Source organism: Apis florea, unplaced genomic scaffold (assembly GCF_048593485.1).
Source record: "Apis florea isolate Af1SG1 unplaced genomic scaffold, ASM4859348v1 contig_2190_pilon, whole genome shotgun sequence".
Taxonomy (NCBI): domain Eukaryota; kingdom Metazoa; phylum Arthropoda; class Insecta; order Hymenoptera; family Apidae; genus Apis; species Apis florea.
In genome coordinates this window covers 1,237,871-1,262,879 of record NW_028256541.1, presented here as the reverse complement: position 1 = coordinate 1,262,879, position 25,009 = coordinate 1,237,871, and the positions used below count along the sequence as shown (strand labels likewise).

The 25,009-nt window shown below is 26.4% G+C and overlaps 1 protein-coding gene across 1 annotated transcript in view; it reads right to left on the bottom strand.

The window, feature by feature from the left end:
• Dscam2 (Down syndrome cell adhesion molecule 2) overlaps positions 1-20,843 on the bottom strand; it is a 183,340-nt gene extending 162,497 nt beyond the window's left edge. Inside the window, exon 1 of the mRNA XM_012495693.2 lies at positions 20,366-20,843. Coding sequence (XP_012351147.1) covers positions 20,366-20,393 — 28 coding nt within the window. The 5' untranslated portion in view covers positions 20,394-20,843. The remainder of the gene's footprint in view (positions 1-20,365) is intronic.
• Between the last annotated feature and the right edge of the window lie 4,166 nt (positions 20,844-25,009).

Below are 25,009 nucleotides of genomic sequence, written 5' to 3'. Positions count from 1 at the left end.
AGTAGGTTCGGTAAATGAGATTAAGTATTCGCAATCTCGATCGTACCGAATTGAAGTTTAATCTTTCATGACTATCTGGTGTGAAACTTTTCTCGAAGAAAGATTTGTGAAGGAAAAAACTTGCTGGGAAATTATCTCTTTCGAGAATTGAAGAAAAATATTTCTTTGAAAAAGTATTTTTATCATAAATTTGCATTGTATTTGTAATTGCAATTCAAAGTATGTTTACGTTTAAATGAAGCTAATTTATGGAGGGAAAACTGATAATAAAATTATAAGGAAAAATCTATTCTGATATCTGCGCAGTCTTCTGAAATTACAAGCTGCGTCCATATTGACTATATAATAAAAAATGCATAAAATTAATTGGTTAAAATAACGTAATGTTCTTTTTTCATTTATTCTCATCTCTTGCAGTTTAAATTATATATGTATAGCCGAAACTCATAATTCTAAAAAAATTAAAATATATTCATATAATTCAATATCTCTTTATAATATAAAAATTTCATTTTGAATTTAATTTTAAATTATTTTTTTGAAATGAATTCATTCTTATAAAATATATATCGATATATCTAAGAAAGTATCTATATTATGTTAATAAATTAAACATTCTTAATTAAGTTAATTGCAATACTTTTAGAAAACTAATTCCTTCTAATAGCATTAAAATATATTCAAATAATAAATAATTTAATTCATTTATAATTAGTAGCGTTTAAACTTTATAAGTGTGTTTTATGGATAAAAATAATTTTAATTATGTGACTAAAATATCATGAAAAACATCATAAATGTTTAAGATAAATATAAGTGATTTAGAAGATAAAAAGACTAATTTTTTTCGATTCTATCGCCTGTTAAATTTAATTTCTCTCTTGGCACGTTTCATGAAATAAATGTTTCAATAAACCATTTATAAAATATTTGTTATACAACATGTCTTATTTTATAAAATATATTGGTAAAATTTGAAAAAAATTAAAACTCTATATATCAAAATAAACAAATTAATAAATATCTTTTGTATATTTAAAGAATTTAATCGTAACATAATGTTATTATACTATATAAACATTTTAATTACTAATTTATATATATATATATTTTATCGAATATAATTATAAAATATCATATTTCTTGTAATTCTTTACTTTATAACTATTGAAAAATATTCATATTTTATATGTAAATATTTTATGTAACTTTAACTTTTTTTTTGAAGCAATAGTTTTAAATGTCTAACTTTGATGAAGCATAACAGAATATTGAATAGAAACTGATATAAAGAACAGAAAAGAAAATCATTCAAACTTGGCCGCACGAATCCTTACGAATCTTTTTCAAACTTTCTCGCTCGAAAATTTGTTCCAACGTCTTTCTCTTTCAAAATTTCCCAGTCAATTTTCATACGAAAAATCTCATTGTAACTGTTTTGCACGAGGCGATGAAACATAAAGTGATTTAACTAAAAATCTGAAAATAGGAATTGTATAAATAATTGCATTTATTTCACTGAATTGTATCGAATTAATTCATATTCTGACGCATTTCTTTGATTATTTACATTTGTAATAAGTATTCTTGTACATGAAGATTATAATAAAAATTGGAAACTATATGATCAATATTTTGAACATTTTCTCAAATGATTAGTTGCAATAAATAATCTAAAATGATTGTACAATGTATTATTATACTATTAGATAATATTTGTTTGTTAAAAATAAATATTAATTAGATATACAGTAGTTTCTAAAATATTTTCAAACATATTTGAACATTATAAAAATTAATCTAATCTGAAAATTCTGATTTAAATGAAAGTTTGTGTAAAGAATAATAAATTATATATAAAATAATATTTTTATTTAGTAAATTTCCTTGAGGAAGTGAAATCAATTTCCAAAATTCCAATGTATTTCATTTGTACAATTTTGCATGATTAAATGTATAATAAAATGTATGATTGAAAAGTACTTCAAACGGTATATTTTTACATCCTCAATACTTGTATTTTATAGTAATTACAATAGAACACTTTATGATAAATTTATGATTAATATAACAAATGAAAATTTAACCAACAATATTTATAATTAATTAACAATGATTATATTTTCATTGTTAATATTTTTATTTACAGCAGTTCGTATCTTAATGAGTTTATAAATAAATTTATTTATTTATAATTATTTATATACTATTTTATTTATATACTAATTTTATTTTAAATTAGATAAAAATATAAAACAAGTAGACAAATTTTATAATTCAAGAATATAATTTAATTATGTATAAACATTTTTATTTTACACCTAAACATAAAATTATATATAATATAAATTTGATGATCATGATATAAATGTGATAAATATCGTAAATATAAAAACCTATATTAAAATCAGTTTTACAAATTACTTCAAAAATTTTCCTGTTATATGATACATCTTTTAATTTATGACAAATTTTTTAGTATACATACGTTGTAAAAACATGAGAATCCTGTACTCAAAAATGGCTTTCTTTTACGGTGCTATAAACCGTGCCAATGAATATCCGTAGATATGCTTCATCGGACTTTATAAGGCCAATGTGATGGTCCAGATTGATAATAAATTTGGTAATGTTGGCTCTAGTGTTTTATAATCTGATAACATATATGGTTGAATTTACTTATTAAACTGATTCGTTTTATTATTAAATTTGTTATTTTTAGAAAAAGAATTCAAAATTATAAAATTTTAATCAAGTAGTAAAGTTATTTTATGTTTTATTCTCGAATAACTGTTCTTTTTTTTTAAGTATTAGTAATTATCCTATTATTATATTTATTTATTAAATATAGTTAAATTAATTGTTGAAAAAATTTGAACAATTAATTTAAAAATTTCAATATATTTCAAGGATAAAATATAATTATTAGAAATATTTAAAAAGGATAAAATGAATCTAAGAATAAAAAAAAAAATAAAAAAAAATTTTTTTTTATTAATAAAAAAAATAGGACCAAACGAGAGATTAAATTTAAGAAATTTAAAAGATTGAAATTGATTCTAAAGAATCCAAACAATAGTAAATTAGTCATTAAAATTTTTGAAATTTATTTTTTATTAGTACAAATTAACTTGAGAATAAAATTATAAAAAAAATTACTATCAGATAAAATCAAAATTTTCAAATAATAGTAGTATTTGTAAGAAATACAAATCTTAAGAATTTTACTTTTCGCATTCTAAGTAAGAATATAATATAATAAATATATATAATAAATAATAAATAATTAAATAATTAATATAATAAATTAATATAATAAATATAACGTATCTTATATTTTGATTTATAATATATAAAATAACGTGAAAAAAAAAAACTGTAAGAAGAATAAAATCAAATTTGTTATATGTTGAAGAAAAAGTATAGAATTTCATGATAATGTGACATGATGCGACGTGACCTCAGGGCGAAGCTTCTTCCACGAAGAGGAGATCGAAAACGCGAAAAAGAAGAAGTCGTGGACAGACTTTAAACTAATAATTCGAAAATGAGAAATGAAATAATCAATTGTAAATGTGTGGATTCGTGTAATTTCGCCAAGGAAAATAATACGTATTTAATTTTCTTTCCACGTTCAATTGAACAGGGATGATAATTTTGTTTCAATCTTGTTCTATCATCTCATGATGATAATGTGAGAATAAAAAAAAAAAAGATTAATCGTCTAAATTTTCTTAATCGTCTCAAGCTTACATTAATAATAATAAATTCGTAGATTCTATTTTGGAGTTTAATTGTTGATTATTCATTAATTCAAGAGAATTATATGAAATATTTCATATTTATATAGATTTATTGATACATTATAAATAAAAAAAATTGAGAAATCTATCTTCTTTGAGGGATAAAAATTAAAAAAAATTATTTATAATTTTTCTGAATCGAATATACATACTTATGCATAAGAAATTATTAAATTATTTATGCTAAAAAATTGTTAAACTAATTGTAAAATTGTTAAACTATTTTTTATACAATTAGAAATATTTCTTTTGAAATATGTGTATGTTAAATATATATGTCAATATTTTACAAGAGATTAAAATTATGATATATTATAAATAATGTAAAATAATGGAATTAGAATACTTATCTTAATATAAATATTAAATCAAAATGATTCTTTTTCATAAAATTATACTAATGCCATTTGATGAAATAAAAATTATATAGACAATGGAATGTATTGTATATTAAAAATTGATAAATACATTTTTTAAACAAATTCTTAAATATCTTATTCTTTAATTTAATCAATAAATCAAGCAATAGAAATATTAATGATTTGAAATAATTTGGAATAATATCTATTAATTATTGAGGAAATTTTTTCAATTATATCTTTTTGAATTTTTTTTCAAATAATTTATAATTATTTCTTCGATTTTAGACACTTCATTTTTACTCCTCTATTAATAAAAAAAAAAATTGGCATTTTTGATAATATGAAAATTTTGATTAATGATAATATGAAAATCTTTATTATTATTATAATATTATAATTTTACATGAAATAAAAAAGAAAATAAAATTTATAGCACTATAAATTTTTCTGCATCGATCTCTGCTTCTGCTTCTTACTTCTCGATTTCATTCTGCCAATAGCCATTCTTAACGTTCAAGACATTTTTAAAGCATGGTATTGTGATTTTCGAATAATGCTGCCGGATTGTTAAAATATCTCTCTATCGATCGTCTGCACGGCTATAAATCGACTAAAAAAGTTAAAATACTTTATTCGTTTCACGCTTTGTAAAATAAATGTGTTTGTATCAGATTTTGCACGATATTTCGTGATTTATGTTAAATTGCTTCAGCTTCCGTTGTTGTCTGTGGATATTAATTAATTGTCGAAATACAAAATTGAAACTTTTATATTGTCTAGATGTTTGATAGAAATTAACGTATAAATAATTCACCACTACTGATGTAGTATTTATAGTTGATGTAAAATGCATACACGTTTTTGATTAAATTTTTGTTGATTATTGTTGGTATAAAGTTATAGAAATAAATAAATATTTTATTACAAAAGTATGAAAAAGTCATATTGAATATCACATACTATTATTTTATAAAATATATTATTAGTTTTGTGTATTTATTATTAATAATGAAAGTATAAATTATTTAAGTCGAGCAATTTCGTTTACATAACAAATTAAACATTATTCACCAGTGATCAAGATGACACTTAATATGTCAAAAAAGAAATAAAATATAAGATAAAGAGTTATATATTAAAAATTACGTATGAAATACTTAAAAAGTCAAATATTTTTATAACTAATTGTTTATGTTATATTTATTTTTCTTATTTTCTTCACGAATAAAGACAATGTTTGAGAAAAATTTTCCTCAAGTGTTGTTTTATATTATTTAGAATATTAAAAATTTTTATTTCATTATATTATTTATTTTTATTAATTTTTTTTATTGATATTTTTTAATATATTTTTGATGTGCTATTTAAATTTCTTATTTCATAATATATCATTGGATTCCACTGTCTATTTACATACTTTTAACGTGATTTTAATGTGTTTTAATGTTTTTAATTAATATACTGAAAAAAAATCTAAAATATTTTGATGATAAATAAGTAAACTGATGTAAAATTGATATAACATGCTAATACTAGATTCGATAAATTAAAACATATATTATTTATCAAATATCTGAAATCACTTTTATTTTCTTTTTATACATATAAAATATTTCTGTAGACTTTTAACAAGTTCATTATTTTTATTTGAAAAATATTCATAATGCTTTTATTAAAAATGTTAGTTAATATGATTAAAATTAAAAATTGACATATTTAATATCTTCTTTCAAGGAAATATTTTAAGATTGATTTTTGGAATATTGTATTAATGTATTCTTTGAAACTAGAAAATATATTGTAAAAAAATAACAAACAATAATTGAATCATATTGAAATTCAATCGAAAGAAATGAAACACAATTTAGATTTCAATTAAAAACAGATTTCTATTTAGTAAATAAACAAATAAAATAAATTTCTATAAAAATATTTAAAATGTTTAAACTATTAAGAAATCTTTAATCTTATTTATAGTAGAACAAAAAGAAACGAAAAGATATCGAATGATAACTGCTAGAATAAGGATAAAAAAATCTGTCGCGGTTGAATTTCACGCTTTACGATACGTTTGAAAAATCTCATTTGTCTCGGCCATGTTTTTCTTCTATTTTACGTGGCGATAGACAAACAGTTATGGATATCCGTGCTGTATTTTTTCAACTACGCGAGCAAAATTGAAACGAGCTTTTTGAAATTGAAAGAAACGAATGAAGTGAGTGAAAGAATAAAATTAAATGCGAAAAGAAGAGAACAAAGGAAGATATTATGACGTATTATTATACGAACGTGAAAGTTTCTCGAGATATCAGAAATGAAGGTGGAAATTCGAGAAAAAACTGAACTGCATTGAATAATGGGAAGAAGATGATATTCGACGTTGTTGAGTATTGCATTTCATAAGAAAAATAGATTTTTTTTTTATCTGCTAATTGTTACGTTATAGATATTTTTTTAATCGAACTTCCTATAGCTGATCAAGTAATGAATTTTAAGAAAGTAAATGAGAGAATAAGATGTTCCACTTTCGTACAATGAATGGAAGTTATAATTAAAAATAAAGTGAAAAGGAAGAAATAATGGAACCTAAGAGAGTTTTAAAAGTGCAAATGTAGAATAAAGTGGATATTTACAGCCACAATACGGTGGATGTTGGCAACGTGTTGCCCTGCGAATAGCCATTCATTACTGAAAATTATCAAGTCTTGAGCCTGTTGCCCGCAAGGACCATATTTTTTCCATTTATAAAACTGTTACTAGAATAATCAAATGGATATATAGAAATGTTTTTTTCATTTATAAATGTTTATGATGGTAGCAAATTTTAATTTGTATTAATCTACAACAAAGTCTGCAATTGGTCATATTTTCAAAAAAATTTTTCCTTTTATTTTCAATTAATTCAAATATGATTGATTTTTTCAATCGTTTTGTAATTTATTAGCAATACCACCATTCTTCTTTAAATTTTATCTTGCTTAAGTAGTTAGAAGTTTAGACAACAACATAGATTTTTACATTTGCCAGATTCAATCTTTTTTTAAAAATTAACAACTTTCATATTTTGAAGTTATTAAAACTAAATAAAGCTTAAAAAATAAGCTAAATATACAAGTTTTCTGATTCTAAACTCTTCCAAGTATGATTTCAAAGTCAGTTCACTAAAAAATAATAATATTCTGTAATTGTATTATAAATTAATCTTATGCTAGTCATACTGAAAATTATATATGTAAATATGTGCATAAATATATATGTATATTAAACTGCAAATGACAGATCATTGATGATTACAGGATCAATATGTATATTTCTGATTTATATGTTTTATAAATAATATATTTTTGTCATTTATTTATATACAAAGTGTTTTTGAATTGATAATACAATAAGACAGAGTTAAAAAAAATATAAGAAAGAAAACATTTTTAAAAATACATCTAGTTATAACAGAAGTTTTGCAAAAATTTCGTTATTAAGAATACAAATACATCTTTTTTCGAAGTTTTATATTGTAGCTTATGTGAAGCAGTGGAGAGTTTCGTTCGGTTAAATGACTCAATTATGATCGAAATTTAACCAATATTATTCAAATAAAAAATGCAATACTGGCAAGTTTCGTAGATTAAATAGAATATTCAGCAAAATGTTACTTTCTTGTTAATACACATTTAACGAGCCAAGTTTGAAACTTTCTTCTGGTCGCAGTTAAGAAACACCATTTTATTTTTTTGCTTAACGTCGACAGTATATCCTCTCGAAAAGGTATTTCATTATAAATTCTAACAATGAAAACGCATTTTGAGAATTGCAAAGAAATTGGCTCGATTTAATTTAATTTTACGCTTTTCGAAATTGAATTGAGTAAATAGAGTGATATTATCGAAGTGTTTGCTTAAATTCTTTACATAAATCGAAACAACGAGGAAACATATTCGGAAAAAGTAGTACAACACGAGCTGGTTGAAAGCACGAATCGAAAAAAAAAGTTCGACACGATAATACAGCGCGATCGAAATTGAATATGCTTTTGCTAAACACGAATAGGTTCAATTCAATTCAACCGGAAACACTAGGTGTAATTTGTGTAATTTGATTCACGAACATCTAACCGAAAGCACGCTATCAGCTTCCTGCCTAGTCTTTTGCTATTCAAAGGTATGCGATGATTGCACCCCGGTGTTTCTAGGATAACAAGGGAAGAAATATAAATAACAGGGTACAATGGATGTATTTCCATGCGGGCTCGTAATAACGTTTGCACAATTTATACTTTGTATTCTCATTATACGTTTCCTGAACGTATTAATATTAAATAAAAATGTCCGTGAATGGGCAAGAAGCGGAATTAGCAAAGCATTTGCTTTTGTTCCTTATTACTCATATACATATAAAATCACGAGTTGCGAACATACGTTAAAAGACGTAATATAATAACTTTGTGAAAGTTGAATTCTTTTTGAGAGCTTGTTAGTAAAGACAGTACCTTTTTCTTGAAGATATCAAGGTTTTTCGTAATAAATGCTTTTTCCAAATATAACTTATATAGGTAAAGTTAGATAATTTATTTGTTTCAACAATGAGAATGATAAAATTTCATATTTTTCGATTTTGAAATACTGGATGAAATATAAGAAAGATGGTATGAGTAAAACAAATGATACTGTAATATTAATATTAACATTTTCAATATTTTCAAAATGTTTAAGTTTGAGATGTTGGTTGTGTTGAGTAGTGCATTTAAACTATTTAAGAAACTTTCATCGATTTGTTTCTTACATCAAAAAGATCTCTTAAACATTTTAATCTATAAGATAATTGAATTAAAATAGATTGTTGAATATTTTTAACTAATAAATCTTTAATTTATAATTTTATAATATGAAACTAAAATTAAAACGTGTCTTCATTGAATTTGACGTGCAATAAGTTCGATATTTACCAAACACAGATATAAGATAAGGATCAACCTAACCTAACTTCTCAATTTTAACCGAAGAAACTTACTATCATCGCCCTAGTTCAATTATTAAAATAGAATATCACTTCAAAGAGATCACGGAAAAATGCCAATACCAATAACCAATCAAAAGAATCCATACACATCACCGTTCCAGTATCACACGAAAAAACGTAGGAAACGGTCGAAAGCGGGGGATCGCGATAAGCGACCAGAAAGTTGGCAACACGATTGCACCGTGAGATGTCCCTTCCGTCCGGTGGTAAGAGTGCTCGTGACCATAAGTGCTAGTTTGGAGTGTAAACCCGCCCGTACGAATCAGTTTCCTGAAGCTTATATATTCATAACGAATATATTATTCAAGCATGCCCATGTCCTGTGCTGCGCACAGTAGGCCCGTCACTTCGTCTCGTATTATCCGCATAATCGGAGAACATGATCTAACGTAGAGCAAAAAAGACAGAGAGAAAGCGGAGAGAAGCGAAAGAGATATGGAATAGTATATACCTTCTCCTCCGCGCTTCTCGTTCCCGCCATCTCTGCAAGAGCAACTCTTCAGACTGTCTAGGGATCCGTGCACAAACCACCGCGTGTATACTTGAGCGATAATTTTCACAGTGACTGACAGCACTCGCAGCAACCGCGTCCTGCTGTTTCCACGTTTTTATTTTCGAGACAGAGTATTAAGCTATTTGCGTTCACCGGATCCGGTCGCTTTGTTTTTCGACAACAACCTTCCCGCTTGACGTCTCGCGATAAAGCTTCGATCGATACTTCTCGTTCGTTCGTTCGTTCGTTCGTTCGCTCGCTCGCTCGCTCGTTCGTTCATTCGTTCGTTCGTTCTTTTTTCACGTGGAGTTATTCCGCTGGAAAAATAAACCGAGCCGATGAAAGAGGGACAGAGTGAGGGCGCGGAGAGTAAAACGGGAATACGGAGGTGGCACACGACATCGAAACTTTAATTACGCGATTCCGTATAATTATATCATATATTTGGAAACGAGCATTTTTGCATTCTCGGCCGTGCTCACGGTAGCTAGAGATAGCTGGTGGGAAGGGAGGGGAGTTTCAGAGTTCCGTTTCGAACGCGGGTTTCTCTCGAGAGGTAACTTTTCCCCGAGTGTTGCCGATGAACATTTCGAATTTAGTTTCGCATCGATCCTCGCGCCAGTCTCGCTTGGAACCTGTTATTTCGCCATTTTTCAGGGGAGGGCTCGATTTTCAAGCGAAACACAATCTCTTTCGATCATTCGATGCTCGTTATATATTTTTCGCTCATTTATAATACGTATATTTATGGAACAAACTGATGGTTTTCGAATTTATTTTTATTTCTCATCTTCTGAATAAATTAGAATTGAGAACAACATAGAAGATAACAGATCATGAATAATCAACAAGCAATAAGTAAAGATAATAAAATATAGAGAAATACGTAAACGGTTAGTTTGTTTCTTAATTTTTCTTCGTAATTTTTATTATCTTCCATAAGATGTATCAGAAACATAATTATTTTTTTTAGTTACAAATTGATTTTTTTCCTCATTAAGATAATTTCTTCGAGAAGATATATACATATTGAATATAATTATTCCTATTGTATTTAATTAGTCACAATTAATCAGTCACAATTTTCAATATTATATATTGGCTTAAAACAATAATTTTTAAGATAGATTTGAAAATAAAATGAGATTCTAATTAGGAAAGTACGAAAGTTGGAAACTCAATGGAACATCCATTTTGACTAAAAATTAAACAGATAATATAATGTGACAGATATGATAGAGTTTCATGATGTAGCATCTGGCTATTAGCAATTTCAAAGACTTAATAAAATTGATTAAATGTCTGTCTTGAGATATTATACAAAGTTTTTATTAAAATTTTATATTATATTCCTTTTATTTTTGTGATGCGTATGTACCTTGATAGAGTAATAAATTGACAAAAAATATTGAATATTTTCATTATTTTTAATGTTAATTTTTAAATTGCGATACAATCAACAATATTGTCAATATTCGTTAATATAAGTATTATATTATGTGAGTATATGGACATTTTTGTATAAATTGCTTTATATAAAATCATATATATTAAATCTATCAAATAATTAATAATATTAAAATTAGAATATAAATCTCGATAAAGTCAAATTTTCAGATTGTAACCAGTTTCCAAGTAACGAGATTAATGTCATTGCCTTTGTGACATACAATGTAGATTTTGTTACCTTTATTTCATGGGAAATATGCGAGATGTAATTGAAAATGCTGGATATTATTTAAAGTTATAGAATATTAATGAGATTAAAATTAGAGAATGGTACAATTGGATTTTAAATTCAATTTAAAAATTTTGCCAAGAAATTTTAATGTGCTTATGGATCCTTTTGAAAAATATTCGGAAGCTTTATTATATAAAATTGTTACATTATCTTTAGCATTATCGTTATCTAATCATTATTTTTCAATATAGTATACATATGCATGAGCAAAATATTTAGCAATTTTTATATGTATTTATAACTTAAGATTTACAGTTTATACTGTTTATATTTAGATTTTTACAATATTTTTATTTTAATATAATGGAAAAAATATAAATTAATATGATTTTATAACAAAAATGTGTTTATTTATTATTCATTTATAACAAATGATGATAAATTCTATTTTCTTTATTCTTTATTCTTTAATAAATTCTAGATAAATTCTTTTAATTTTATTAATTTTAATTCTTTTTAATAAAATGTATCATGAAATATGTATTTTTATGTTATGAACATATTATTTATAGCGATAATAATATCATTCATTGATGAAAATAGAAATACTTTTTGTATATATAACAATTTAATTTAATATACACATTTATAAAATTACATTTATAAAATTCATTTTCAAATTATGTAGTTAAGTATAAATTTAATATTCTTTAATTTCACTTGAAAACACCTTAAATTTATATTAAAGTATTCGTTACAAATGATTATATAATGAAATTTCAATTGTAGTTTCATTAAAAAATTGTAACATGAAATTGAAAAGTTTTTAAGTAAACATCGTTTAAAATTCAAAGTACAACTTTGGAAAATAATTCAAGGAAGATCATTTCTTACAGATTTTATAAACTCTTCGAAAGAATAAAATTAACAAAACTCAAGTTAAAATATCTTTGAAATTAATAATTATGAAATATGTGTTAATTTGTAGAACATAACAAATTATATTGATTAATATATTAAAAATAATATGATGTAATAACATAATAACATAAAAATTAAATTAAAAATTTCCTTTTATATCAGATCTTTCGATTAAACTTTACATGAGCCATTATTTAAACAATAGTAAAGTTATTGCAATTATGTGAATGTCTTTATAATATAATAGTTAAAAATTAATATTTTATATTTCTGTTGCAAAATAAAAAAATTAATTTGCCAAGCATAGTAAATAATTGTGCTTTTAAAATTTTTTCTAACGCATTATTACATATATAAAAACAAATATTCATTCAATTCCTTCAATTCTTATTTGGTAATAACTAAAAACAAAAAAGCAATAATTATGTAAATTTTTCCCTTCACATAGATTTACATAATTTTTCTCTATATATTACTATTACTCACTATATTATCAAACATGTAGACAAAATGATCAAATATTTTTGAACAGTAATGCATGTATTAAAATTATAAAACAATTTGCAGGAGACAGTATTAATCTCCTTAATATTTTACTTTATCTTTGAAAAAAATATATATATATATATAAGTTAAAATTGATCTATTCCTTGCATTATACATGCATTGTATTTTCGTTTCATCAATACGCAAATTACAAATGAAATAATAATTCATACGATACAATGTTAATAGAGAAGATCTTTGCAAGAGGCAACGTCAACGAGCTATGTTGCCTAACCCGACAAGAATCATAGCATATACTCAGAATCATCCCTCCGCGTCCCAGTGAAGGCGCCACGAATACCTTATCTGCTTATCCCTAATTTCGCACAATGCATTCCCGGTGAACAAAGGTTGATTAAAGGTTTGCTTAGGCATTAAAATATTCCATTAACGCTCTCGTCTGTGTGGGATCGGGTACACACAGGATAGATGAAGTCAGATGAACGGCTGAAGAAAGAGGAGAAGACGAGGGACGGAGAGAAGAGAGCGTAGTTAGCAGTAGGCGAGGGAAGGACGAGACGATGGAGGAACCTTATTAAGGGTGTCTGTTCCGCCCCCTCGAGCGCTTAAATTTCAAACTGTCGCTCTACGAAACACGGCGACGTCGTTAAGGCTCGGCCGTCGAGATTAAAGGCTTTCGAGATTCGAGAGATTTAAAGTCTGGAATTGTCCGCAATTAGTGCGAAACGGGGTAGGAGAGGACAGCGACCGGGCAGGGCTGGGAGAGGGTGGGCTGACCGGGTGGCAAGCTCCTTCAGGAAAGTACAGAGAGAAAGCTTCCTGCAAGAAGCGAAAGAGCCAGTAGAACGTTAACGAGAGTGGTCTTAAGATGCGTCGCGATCATTATCGACATTCCTCATTGTTTGAGCGATGTCGTCTCATTCTCGTCCAGACAAACGTATTGTTCTTCCCAACGCAAATAAGACGATGTAGCCTCTTTGTGGACGTCAATGCGAAAACGAATCGTCCGTGGCTACCGTTTCCCTTCGATTCTCGTTTTTCCTCTTTTAACTTTCTTATATTTTCACTTTTTCTTCCTTTCATTGTTTCTCGATACAATAACAGTGAAATAGCATCAGATTAATATCGGTACATTCACAATCTCAATATTAAGACAGAAAAATGTTAGGGAGGAAAATATATTTCGTAATACAATAAAATGATATTATGCAAGCAGTAAAGTAAGTGATCATAGATACCTTGATTGAGGAAAAATTGCTATTAAAGTGATAAATAATTATTAATGCTGAAATATTATGTGCTATATGACAATATACGATAGTGATTTTATCATTAATTTAAACTTAATTATTAATTTGAGTGAGTTGTTTCTTTAGCAAATATTATGATTTTAAGTCAGTATAAAATCCACTATCAAACATGTGGAATCGTAAGATATGGACACGTATGATTGAAATAAATAAACAATAGATAAAATTCCATTGTTCAAAATTATAGGTTTCTTTCATGTGAAAAGAATTCGATATTTCACTGATTGACTATTAAATTTTAACAAACGTGTAATACAATACACAAAAGGAAAAAAATATATCCACTTTTAATATCTTCATCTTTCAGTGGAGTAATTTAGCTCATATAACAGTATCAGAAAAACAAAACATTCATTACTGAATTCGTTGACCGAACTGCGAATTTTTATGCATTTATAAATAATTTGAAGCTACAAAAATGTAAAATAATATGTAAAAACATATAAAATATCGAAAGTAAAGTATTCAAGTATTCGGAATATTTGATGAACGAATTAAATTTTTATTCAAGTTTTATTTTTTTATTTCATATTCATCAAAATATTAATTTACATGATATGAATTCTTTGTTTTGATACATAAAGAAATATTTCTTTCTTTCTATAATAAAAATAATGCAATAATTTTCCTTCAAATTAAATTGAATATCATAATTAAATTGTATCATTTTACAATTGACAACACAAAATTGAAAATTGATAAATAATTTCCGTTACTATTTTTAATGTTTATAGTTTAATAAATAACAATGCATACACTGATATTCAACACGATATTGCACGGGTATAAGTATAAATCATCCACATTAAATTTGCAACAATTTGGATATAAGAAGATACAATGATTAAATGGAAAGTCAACTCCTATCTTTTCACGTACACAGCTTGCATGCTAGTCTGCTATTCTTCTAATTAGTTCCTAAAGCTATTATTTCATTCTTAACCGTTTCACGGAATATGAATCGCAATTAATTCTTGGTATTGATATGTATATACACGTGTACATGTTTGCCAGTTTCCTTCCGAGTTCTGGCGAATTTTTAAAATGAAAACGAACACTTTTACAGTGTGGACCAGCACACGCGCTTTTCGAAATAAAATTACAGTTTACTTTTTTGCAGGAAAAGCAACGAAGATGGAATCTCTCTAATGAGACTTTTTCACAGGGAAATTTTCCAGAGAAATATATTCTTCGAGCGCAGTAACCGGTTGATCGAAAATTTTTATACACGAACTCTAAAAAGAAAAATTAAGAAGATATGTAATCAGAGTAATTGTAGTATTCTAATTAATCGTTTATCGTGCTATTATAGAGATTTTTCTCTGAGATTTTTTTTTTTGTAACTAAAAACTAGCTAGATTAAATAATAATATAATTATTTATATAATAGTTTAAATAAATTTACTATAATAGTTATAATAAATAGATTAAATCATGGCGAAGCTATTATTTCAAATTAGTTGATGAATATGGAATTAGCATGTCATTTCTAATATAAAATAGAAAAAAGAAGAAACGAGAAATTGTAAAGAGAATTTATCAAGCAAATTATACTTATACATACATATTTACATTGTAGTATTTAAATAATTTTATCTGATAGACGTAATCTTTATTTTTATCTAGATCTATTATAAAAAGAGTTAACTTTAAACTAAAAATTAGGAAAAAATCCAACTTTCAGAGCAAGTTTTTAAACTTTCAAACTTTATACCGTTATATATAAATAAAATTTGTGATATCAGATAGAAAACTTTTCGCAAATAAATCTACTGATAATGAGTTTAATATAAATTTTTCAATTTATTAATGAAAAAATTATCTCTTTGAATCTGTGTACAGATGAAACTAGAATAAAGAGATGAAACTAGAAACTAGAAATAGAATATGTTTTATAGAAGAGATAGTTTTGATATAAATTTTCAAGGACATCATCTTAAGTAACTTTTCTTTTTATAATAATCGATTATTTCTCTTTTCGAGATATTAATATAAACAATTGCTACGATTGCTACTACAATATTGAATTTATATATATTCTTATATTATAACTTATTAATTGTTTATACATTACTATATACGTTATTGTGTTAATAAATCACAGCGATATTCTAAATATATGACGGCTGAACTACTTTTATCATATTTGTATAAGTTTAAGCATTCCATGGATCCCTTCAAGTTTGCTATTGATAGAGAAATGTGATGATATTAGTTTAGTCGTTATACATTTTTAATGTCAACTGTGGTGTGTTTATTTAAACAGTTGATAAGTCGCATGTTGATATATATTTTATAATACATAGGATATATATGCATAGGCGAAATTTTAATTTATAATAGTAAAGATCGATCTTTTTATACATAAGAAAAAATCGTTCAGTATTTCATTTATATCAAAATTAGAGAAGAGGTAACTTTTCTATAATTCCTTAAAACTATGATATTAAACGAATGATGAATTTTAATCTATCGCTCTGGAAACGAAGATTGTATATCTATGAAAAGATTCGCAAAATTTTTTTTTGTAATTTTATGTTATTCTTTATTTCAATAAGTAATTGATCTTTATTCAAATATAACATTCGTTATTCAAATATAAATTGTTCTCAGGATATTAATTCAGGATGAGTAATTAATTCATAGATATATTTGTACGAATTGTAAAATAATGTTTATCAACAGAAAATAATAATAAAAAATATATCATTCATCGCATAGATATGTTAGATAAAGTAAACGAATTTATATTATGGATAGAAGAGGTTAGCTGTTGTTCTCTGTTTCTGAAGTCGTTGATGATAAGACATTCCTTTGCATTTTGTACTTATTTTTTCATAATAACTTTTTTTTATATATATATCATTAATTTTTTAAAATGTTATATTAATAAATTTTTACAGATGTTTCAAAACGATACATTTACTATTTTTAGCAATGTGCGATTCATAATGTCTTTAATATAACCAATGGATCAAGAATTGAATCTTTTAACTTATTTAAAAAGTTAGAAAATATCGATGATTATATTGAGACAAATTAACAAAATGTTTAGATATATATTTTATATAATATATCAATCTGAAGAAGTTCAGATAAAAGTAGTATAATTAAATAGCTATAACAAAAATTGCAAATATATAATGTTATAAATGTAATGTATTCTGTAATAAAATAAATGGAAAATAAAGACACTGTAAAAGAGGAAGAGAATGAAAATAAATATAATAATAATATGATTTTACAAAAATATTTGTTACTTTGACAACAAGTTTAAAATAATTTGATGTACAAACAAAAAATAAATAAATAATAAAGAATATAATAATACTAATAAAGAAAAAGACTCAAATCCTAGTTAAAAAAGATTGAGAGACTAAAATGAAGAAAATTGTTAAATTCTAATAACTTTTTTATTTGTTCAATATTAATATCCACTATCAATATAACATCTTATCGTATATAAAATAGAATTGATAATTCAAAACATTATGTTATATTTTGATAATTAAGATTCTAATGTAATATCAAACATTCCTTTCTATTATAAAATATTGACATATTTCAATAATGTTAAAGTACCAAATAAATCATTTATACAATAAGATGTTCAGATAGCAAAACAATTCAATAGTGAGTAGAATGTTTAGGAATATTCGGATAATGAGAGATTCAACGTTATATGTATACTTCGTTAACCGGATAGCAATTATACCGAGATTTTCGATTCGAATTTAAATAAGAACTCGTTCGAATTCACCATCGTACGATTATTGTTCCTTTAATAGAGTCGCTATATTCTCGAATATCGGTTCTCTCTCGAACAAATATAATCACCGTAAGAAAATTTAACTCTTAAATTTAAGAAAAAGTGAAAGTCATTTATTTGTATAGTCCATCGTATTCGAACATCAATTTATTTGATTAGAATAAGTTCTACAAACTATTATAAGTTCTGCAACTGAAATAATGAAAATTATTCAAGAAAAATAATATTTGAGCAACAAGATAAAAATAAAACAAAAATTTAATATAAATAATTGATAATTGCTCTAATTTTAAGAAGTATATCATTATATTCCATACAATATATAATTTGATGGCCCATTATTAAACTACAAAATTTTTGACAGAAAAGTTTTTTGTTGTGATATTTCTATATTTTTTTATAAAAATTTTAATTACAAAAAACTTCAACTGAAACAGATTTACGAAAAAAATAGAAAATTAATGAATTATTTTAAAAAATGTTTATTTAAATGTTCCAGTTTCTTCATTCATGTTTTGAAATATAAAATAAAAAACCTATAAAAAACATTTGAAATATTTGATGCCATATTGTTTTAACTCAAAACATGGAAAAATAATGAATCAATTATTTTTAAAAATTTAAATATTTTAGAAATTCTCTCTATTATTTTAAAATATAAAAAATCATAAAAAACATTTGAGATATTTAATGCTACATTGTTTTAATTCTTTTCCATACGATTTAGTTTGATACTTGTTAGTTATGACGTACGTTATAAATAAAAAATAAAGTTGTTTGCGAATGAGAATTTGATTTGCTTGTTTGCTTCTTAATCGATATGACGAATCGAAACAATATAAAATCGTCAACTTAATCACATTATTTGTCATCAGAGTTATATGTTGAAGTTATATATGTAATTCCATCTAGTATATTTAGTAGAACCGTGATTGGAGTAAACAATATTTCTTCCTTAACTTCAATTCAAATTATAACAATATTATTTATACGTGAAGCATTTTTATTTATATAAATGCATATTAACTCTTTTATTAACTCTTTGCAGTGAACGAATATTATCGATATAAACTTTGGACGTAAATATACATATATCCAAAGAGTTTTCACTTTTTTAAATCATTTATGTATTGAAAATATAAACATACTATTTCTCATGATTTTATATATAATAAAAAGTCAAAGAAATAATCTCATATATAACATCTAATTAACAATGTAAATGTTGTAAATTGCTTTTTATGCAAATTTAATCATTAGAAAAAAATAATTGAGTAAAAGAATTCATATCAGAATCAAACGTTCCAAATATGTCAAATCTTCTACAAACATTTTGTTCCCATTCCAAATACAAAAATTTTCATTCTTTATCGCCACAATCTTTCATTAACTCCAATATTTCACTGAATCACTATTGATTTACTCAAATCAATCATTTAATCAAATCAATCGATCTTTTCCAATTGTAATTTTCAATTTAACATTAAAACTCTCAAAATTCAAATACGAAAAATATTAGATTTTTCGTTTCATAATTACTGAAATGATAGAGCTACTTTTAATAATAATAAACATTTCGTTTCAAATATCTTTTAAGATATAAATATTATTGCATCTAAATTTGTATTATTTTTATCATATCACTTTAATTCTTCATATTAGAAGTTAATAATTCCAGTATTAAAAAAAGAAAAACAAACACATGAATGCACAATTCTAACATCTCCAAAACGATTTCAGATCAGATTGTTTTCAAAAGTCACGTACAGATCGTTCTACATAAAGGAAGCGTGTCCTAACTATGGACAAGCGTGCAGAACGTTTTCACGCATGATTCACTCACTAACCTTCAAAGAGCGTTCATGCACAAAAGTTAATGAAAGCAGTGTTTTGATCCCACAATTCGATAGGAGTAGAAATTCGTCGCATCTCCTTCACAAATTAGATTTACAAGAGTGTCACGTGTTCTCCGTTATCTTGTTTCCAATACACATAGCCGGACGAAACTTTTAGAAACACCGAGGCCTATGCTCGTGTCTCGACGAACGTGCAATTGTTTGCTCGACACGATACCTGCTCGTATCCCCGAAATAGCCACTGTGGAAACCAGGAAACTCGGTGGAAACCCGTCGATGCATCCGCGGTCTTCTTTTTTCGCGGTAATTTTACGCGCCGATGACTCCCGTCAGAGATATCCGTGATATCGGTTCGTCGTTTCATCCACGTTAAAAGGAAGGGAACGAAAAAATTGGGGGGAAAATGGAAACGACGTTGCTAGAAGTTCCCAGAAAGATTTTATCGATCATCGGTGTGACGCAACGGAACGATGCATATCCGGAACCGAAAAACATCCACGAGAGTTTTTAATCGAGCACCTTTCGATCGCGCTATTTCTCATGAAAACTCGTCGAAACACCACTTCCCCCTTCATTCCAACTCACAAAGACGAGCGAGAATTTGTCTGCAAGTCAACAGACAGCACACGCGGTCGTAGACAACTTACCCACGAAGATTAGGCAGCTGGCCAGCATCGTTCGATTCCGAATGCCCTTGGATCTGGATCAACCTTGCACCCGGAATCGCAGAACTGTCGACACTTAATCGCCGGCCCCGAAAACGTAACACCGTGCCGGTCTTCGTGGTCGCATTCGATCGACTCGGCCCGGTCACAGATCTCGTTTCTTATCGTGCGCGCGCGAGGATCGACGACGTCGAGCCGCGGAAAGGCAAGGGTTCCTCTGTCACACGGCGATCGGCCGTGGTCGATGTCGATGTCGATGCAGCCGACCGCGAAAGTGCACGCGGTGGCAGTGCGGGGTCATGCATGCGCGGCCGAGGCCAGTCCGCGTTGTAAATCGGCGGCGAGAGGAGAGGAGAGGAGGGGACAGATAGGTGTAGATAGAGCGAAAGAGGTCCGGCAGAAAACGCGGCGCGTCCACCCTCGCGAAAGTCTTTGGCCTCCGGCACCGCCGGCCACGACTGATCGCGCCGGGGAACCCCCGCGGGTCCTGCCGCGCATGCGCCCCATCCCCTCCACCGGGCGCACTCTCGGTCCTTGTCCGACGCGTATCGGCCGTCTCGCTTCAGTTGGATGGCCGTGTCGTAGGGGTTGGAAAGGGTGGCTGCAGGTGCCACAAAGAATGAAAGGGAGGACGTACGGCGCGCGGCGTACGCATCCAGCATTCGTAGATGCTCGCGATGCGTTACACTTTTGTCCGTTTTTCTCTCTCCTCCCCCCCCCCCCCTCCACCTTCCTATTTTATTCCTCCGACGTTTTTCTTCTTTTTTTTTTTGTCTTTCTTCTTCTTCTTTTTTTTTTTTTCGTCCTTTCGTATTGTTTCGAAACGAAAGAAAGATTCTTTCGTTGTCCGCGTGTACACGTTGCATCTCGTTTACGTTAGGAGACGTTCGACTCGAGAAACTGGAGGTAGGAACAGGTACGTGGATGATCATTGGTTTCTGGTTCGAGGAGAATTTTTTTCTTTTTTTTTCCTTTCCGCTCATTGTTTCGAGGAAAAGTTAGAATGTGGCTCGTTGATCCGCGAGCCTGTACATTCATTCGTTGCAAGTCGTGGAGAACAACTCTAGCGTAATTTTTATTCCTCTTTGTCGCGGGTGTTTTCTCTCATCATTTTCGCGATCCGATCGAGGGTGTATGGGAATGTGGTGAGTGTGGGTGTAGGTGCTTAAACGAAATGAAAGGCCGCAGTATTATGCTTGGTGATTGTTGCACGAGCTTTCGAAGACTCGGTCGGCGCATATTTTGTGTAGATCGTCGCGCTCGTTTTCCAAGCGATACGATATTAATTTAAACGAGAGAGAATAAAAGTTTATAATATAGTTGATGTTGTTTTGTTATTTGGTTTTTTATTATGTTAATTAAAAGAAAGAATATTGTTCATCTTTTTTTTTTTTATTTAAATTGCATTCGAAGTGTACAATATAACATGTTATTAATTCGTCTTTAAGATTATCAGTTTATACTGGCAATTTTTTTCTTTTTTTTTTTCATTTATTAAAAGTTAACTGCTCCGTAATTCTATTTTAATAGAACGTAATAGCATAACGAACAACTCATTGGAATAGGATTTTCAACTGAAAATTACACGCATTTGCGTAATTTAACTTTATAGCAAGGTAAGCATTAAGAATCAACACATTTGTTTGTTGCATACTAATGCTCAATAAGAATGTAGTATTGAATTTTTTATATTTTTGTGATTTTTTTTAATTTTACAAGTAAATTATATTTATTCTGAACTTTGGTATTCAAGAAATTAGAAAAAAATTTAAAAATTGTTTAAACAAAAATAAACCTTCCTTTGTTGTTATTTTTATAATTTTATTTGTATATTTTCAGAACAGTATAAAATCCATTAAATTTTTTCTTTGTGATTTTTTTTAATATGATTTTAAAGATATTCATATAGGAATGGGGAAACGTATAATAGCTTTTTTAACCTGGAACGAAATTACGACAAAAAAGAAAAATTAGTCCAATAATTCTTTTCTGATATAAAACTTCCAAATAAATTGGAATTTTTGAAACATCGCAAATTCTTTTATTAGATATCGGCCACTGTCATGTACGAAAAAAATACGTTGTATGTTCAATTTAACTATTTTTCGCCACATTGATAGTTTTTTATTTTTCGGTTATATAAACAAATTAAATTTATTCCGAATGTTTCGATTATAGACCAGTGTCAGATACGCATGATATATTGTTTATAGTTCAGTTTTTATTATTTTTACCACAACAATGCTATTTTCCAATTACAACAAATATAAGGTAGTGCAATTCAAAAAGGGGTGAATCCATATGAAAAAATAGAACAAAATGATGATTTTTCACATGAAATTTCATTTCTGGATAAATCGATATTGAAAACAACGATATGAATAATATTATACGTGCAATGTAAAAAAATTGAATTTATTCTAAATGTCTTGTCTATCTTTTTCTTTTTTTTTTTTTCTATCACTGTCATGCATAATATATTGAATTTGACCATTTACATGCTAAATTTTTGCAACTTGTTGCAATTTTATACGTCTATTAGTGAACTTGAGCTTATATATTATGCAAAATTATTAAAATCCAAGCTTGGGCTGCAATGAATTTTCCATGCGTCGCATTGCGTCGAGTAACAACGAACATGTAAATTATTTCGTGTTGTGTGTTTTCTATTGTTTTTTTTTGTTTCATCGTATTATTTTGCTATATCATTATGTAACTTCATTTAGTGTATTACTCAGAGAGAATTAACTAGAAAATCCCAAGTTTTTTGAAATTTTGCAGATTTAGAAGATCTTGATATGACTAAGCATTAGATAATTTTGTTTTTTATTATCTTTTCATAGTAAACTAGTATATATTTTTTTATTTTTCTGAATATCTTGAAAATTATACTTATTTATATTTTAATAACAATATTTGTTAATCTTACAAATTAAGCATTTTTATTTTTATTTTTTTACTATTTGATATTATTTGATACTTTGAAATGAAAAATAATGGATGATAAAATAATAAGATAACGAGTTCTTATTTTGTCTGTATATTCATTTTAATATCAACATTTTTTTATTTATGAAGAATTATTTCTTTCTTGAGTGTAAATAAAAGTAAGCAATTTTATTTTCGTTATTTGTTAAGATATTTTCATCTAAAAAATTTTATTTTTATAGGAATGCATATCTTTCTTTTTCATTATTCTGTATATTTTGAAATAAGAAAGTATCAATTATATTTTTTGTTATCTTCTGCTAGTTTGGAGCAAAAAAATTCTTTATAAGATATTTTTAAAATTTTTTTTATTGTATTTTTAAGATTTTAATAAATATAAATATAATTAGCAGAAAAATTTTTATACATGTGTGTATGATATAATATAACTCATAATTTTTTTTTTAGTTTTATATTATGATATTATTAAAAATTTGTATTTAAAAATATTACATTCTCTACCATTGCTTGTAAAAATTTTTATCTTCATGCCAAGTCAAAAAATATAAAATTTTATTAAAATGTAGATATATGTCCAGATAATTTTAACTGATCCCAATTGGCCATCGTTACATTTTGATTCATGCTTTAAGTATTTGTGATTATCATTTCTATCGAACATTTATATGAAAAAGCATATTTATTTTATCATTTTTAAAATAATTATTAATAAAATTGCGTACTTTATTGGTTTTTAATAAAAATTTATTATTTAATAATCAATTATTAAATTATTAATAATAATCAATAAAAAAATGCAAATTATTCCAAATAATTCTCATAAAATGTCAGTAAATAATCTTAAAATTATTATTTTAAATTATTATATTATTGTTTAAGATTGTACAATTGAACATTTTAAGATTGTATATGTGAACATTTTACGAAATTGTACAATTGAAGTATATTTCACATAATTGTTTTAATTAATGAACAAATATTTTTATATCTTTTTTTTTTTACCTTACGATTGGAAGAAATATCTTTAAACAAAGCTTCAAAAAATTTAATATAAAAAAAATATAAACATGCACAAACAATTCCATGAAAAAAAATTTGATATAAAAAAATTCGTATAAAAAAATTTGTACAATTTCTAATAGATATTTATTTTTCCAAAATAATTATTTTTTCAAATTTTTTTTCAAACTAAGCTTGAAAACAAGAAGATACTTATTAACAATTATTAAATATAATATTTGTTTAAAATTTAATTAAATTATTTTCCACTTAAGAGAAATGGAGAACAAAATAGGAGAGAGAACTATATAACTATCTTGATTATAAATGTGATATCAAATGAAATTTCAAAATCAAGAAGATGAAATGATAAATAAAATGATAGTAAAAAAAATAGTGTGTTAATTATCTGTTTAAAAGGAATAATATTTTTTCGTTTGAGGTCTTGTTTTCGAAAAAATTGAATTTGAAAATTTAATATGGATACATTACAACTATTTAACATATAAACTGTTTAACATATATTCTTATATATCTAACATTAATAAACATATAAATGTAAGCGAAAAAAAAATTTAATAGGAAATGAATTAATTGGAATCAAGTGCATGTATATTCGATACTATTTTCAAACTTAATTTCTTTGAAAATGAGACTTTATTTCTTTCAAATGTTATT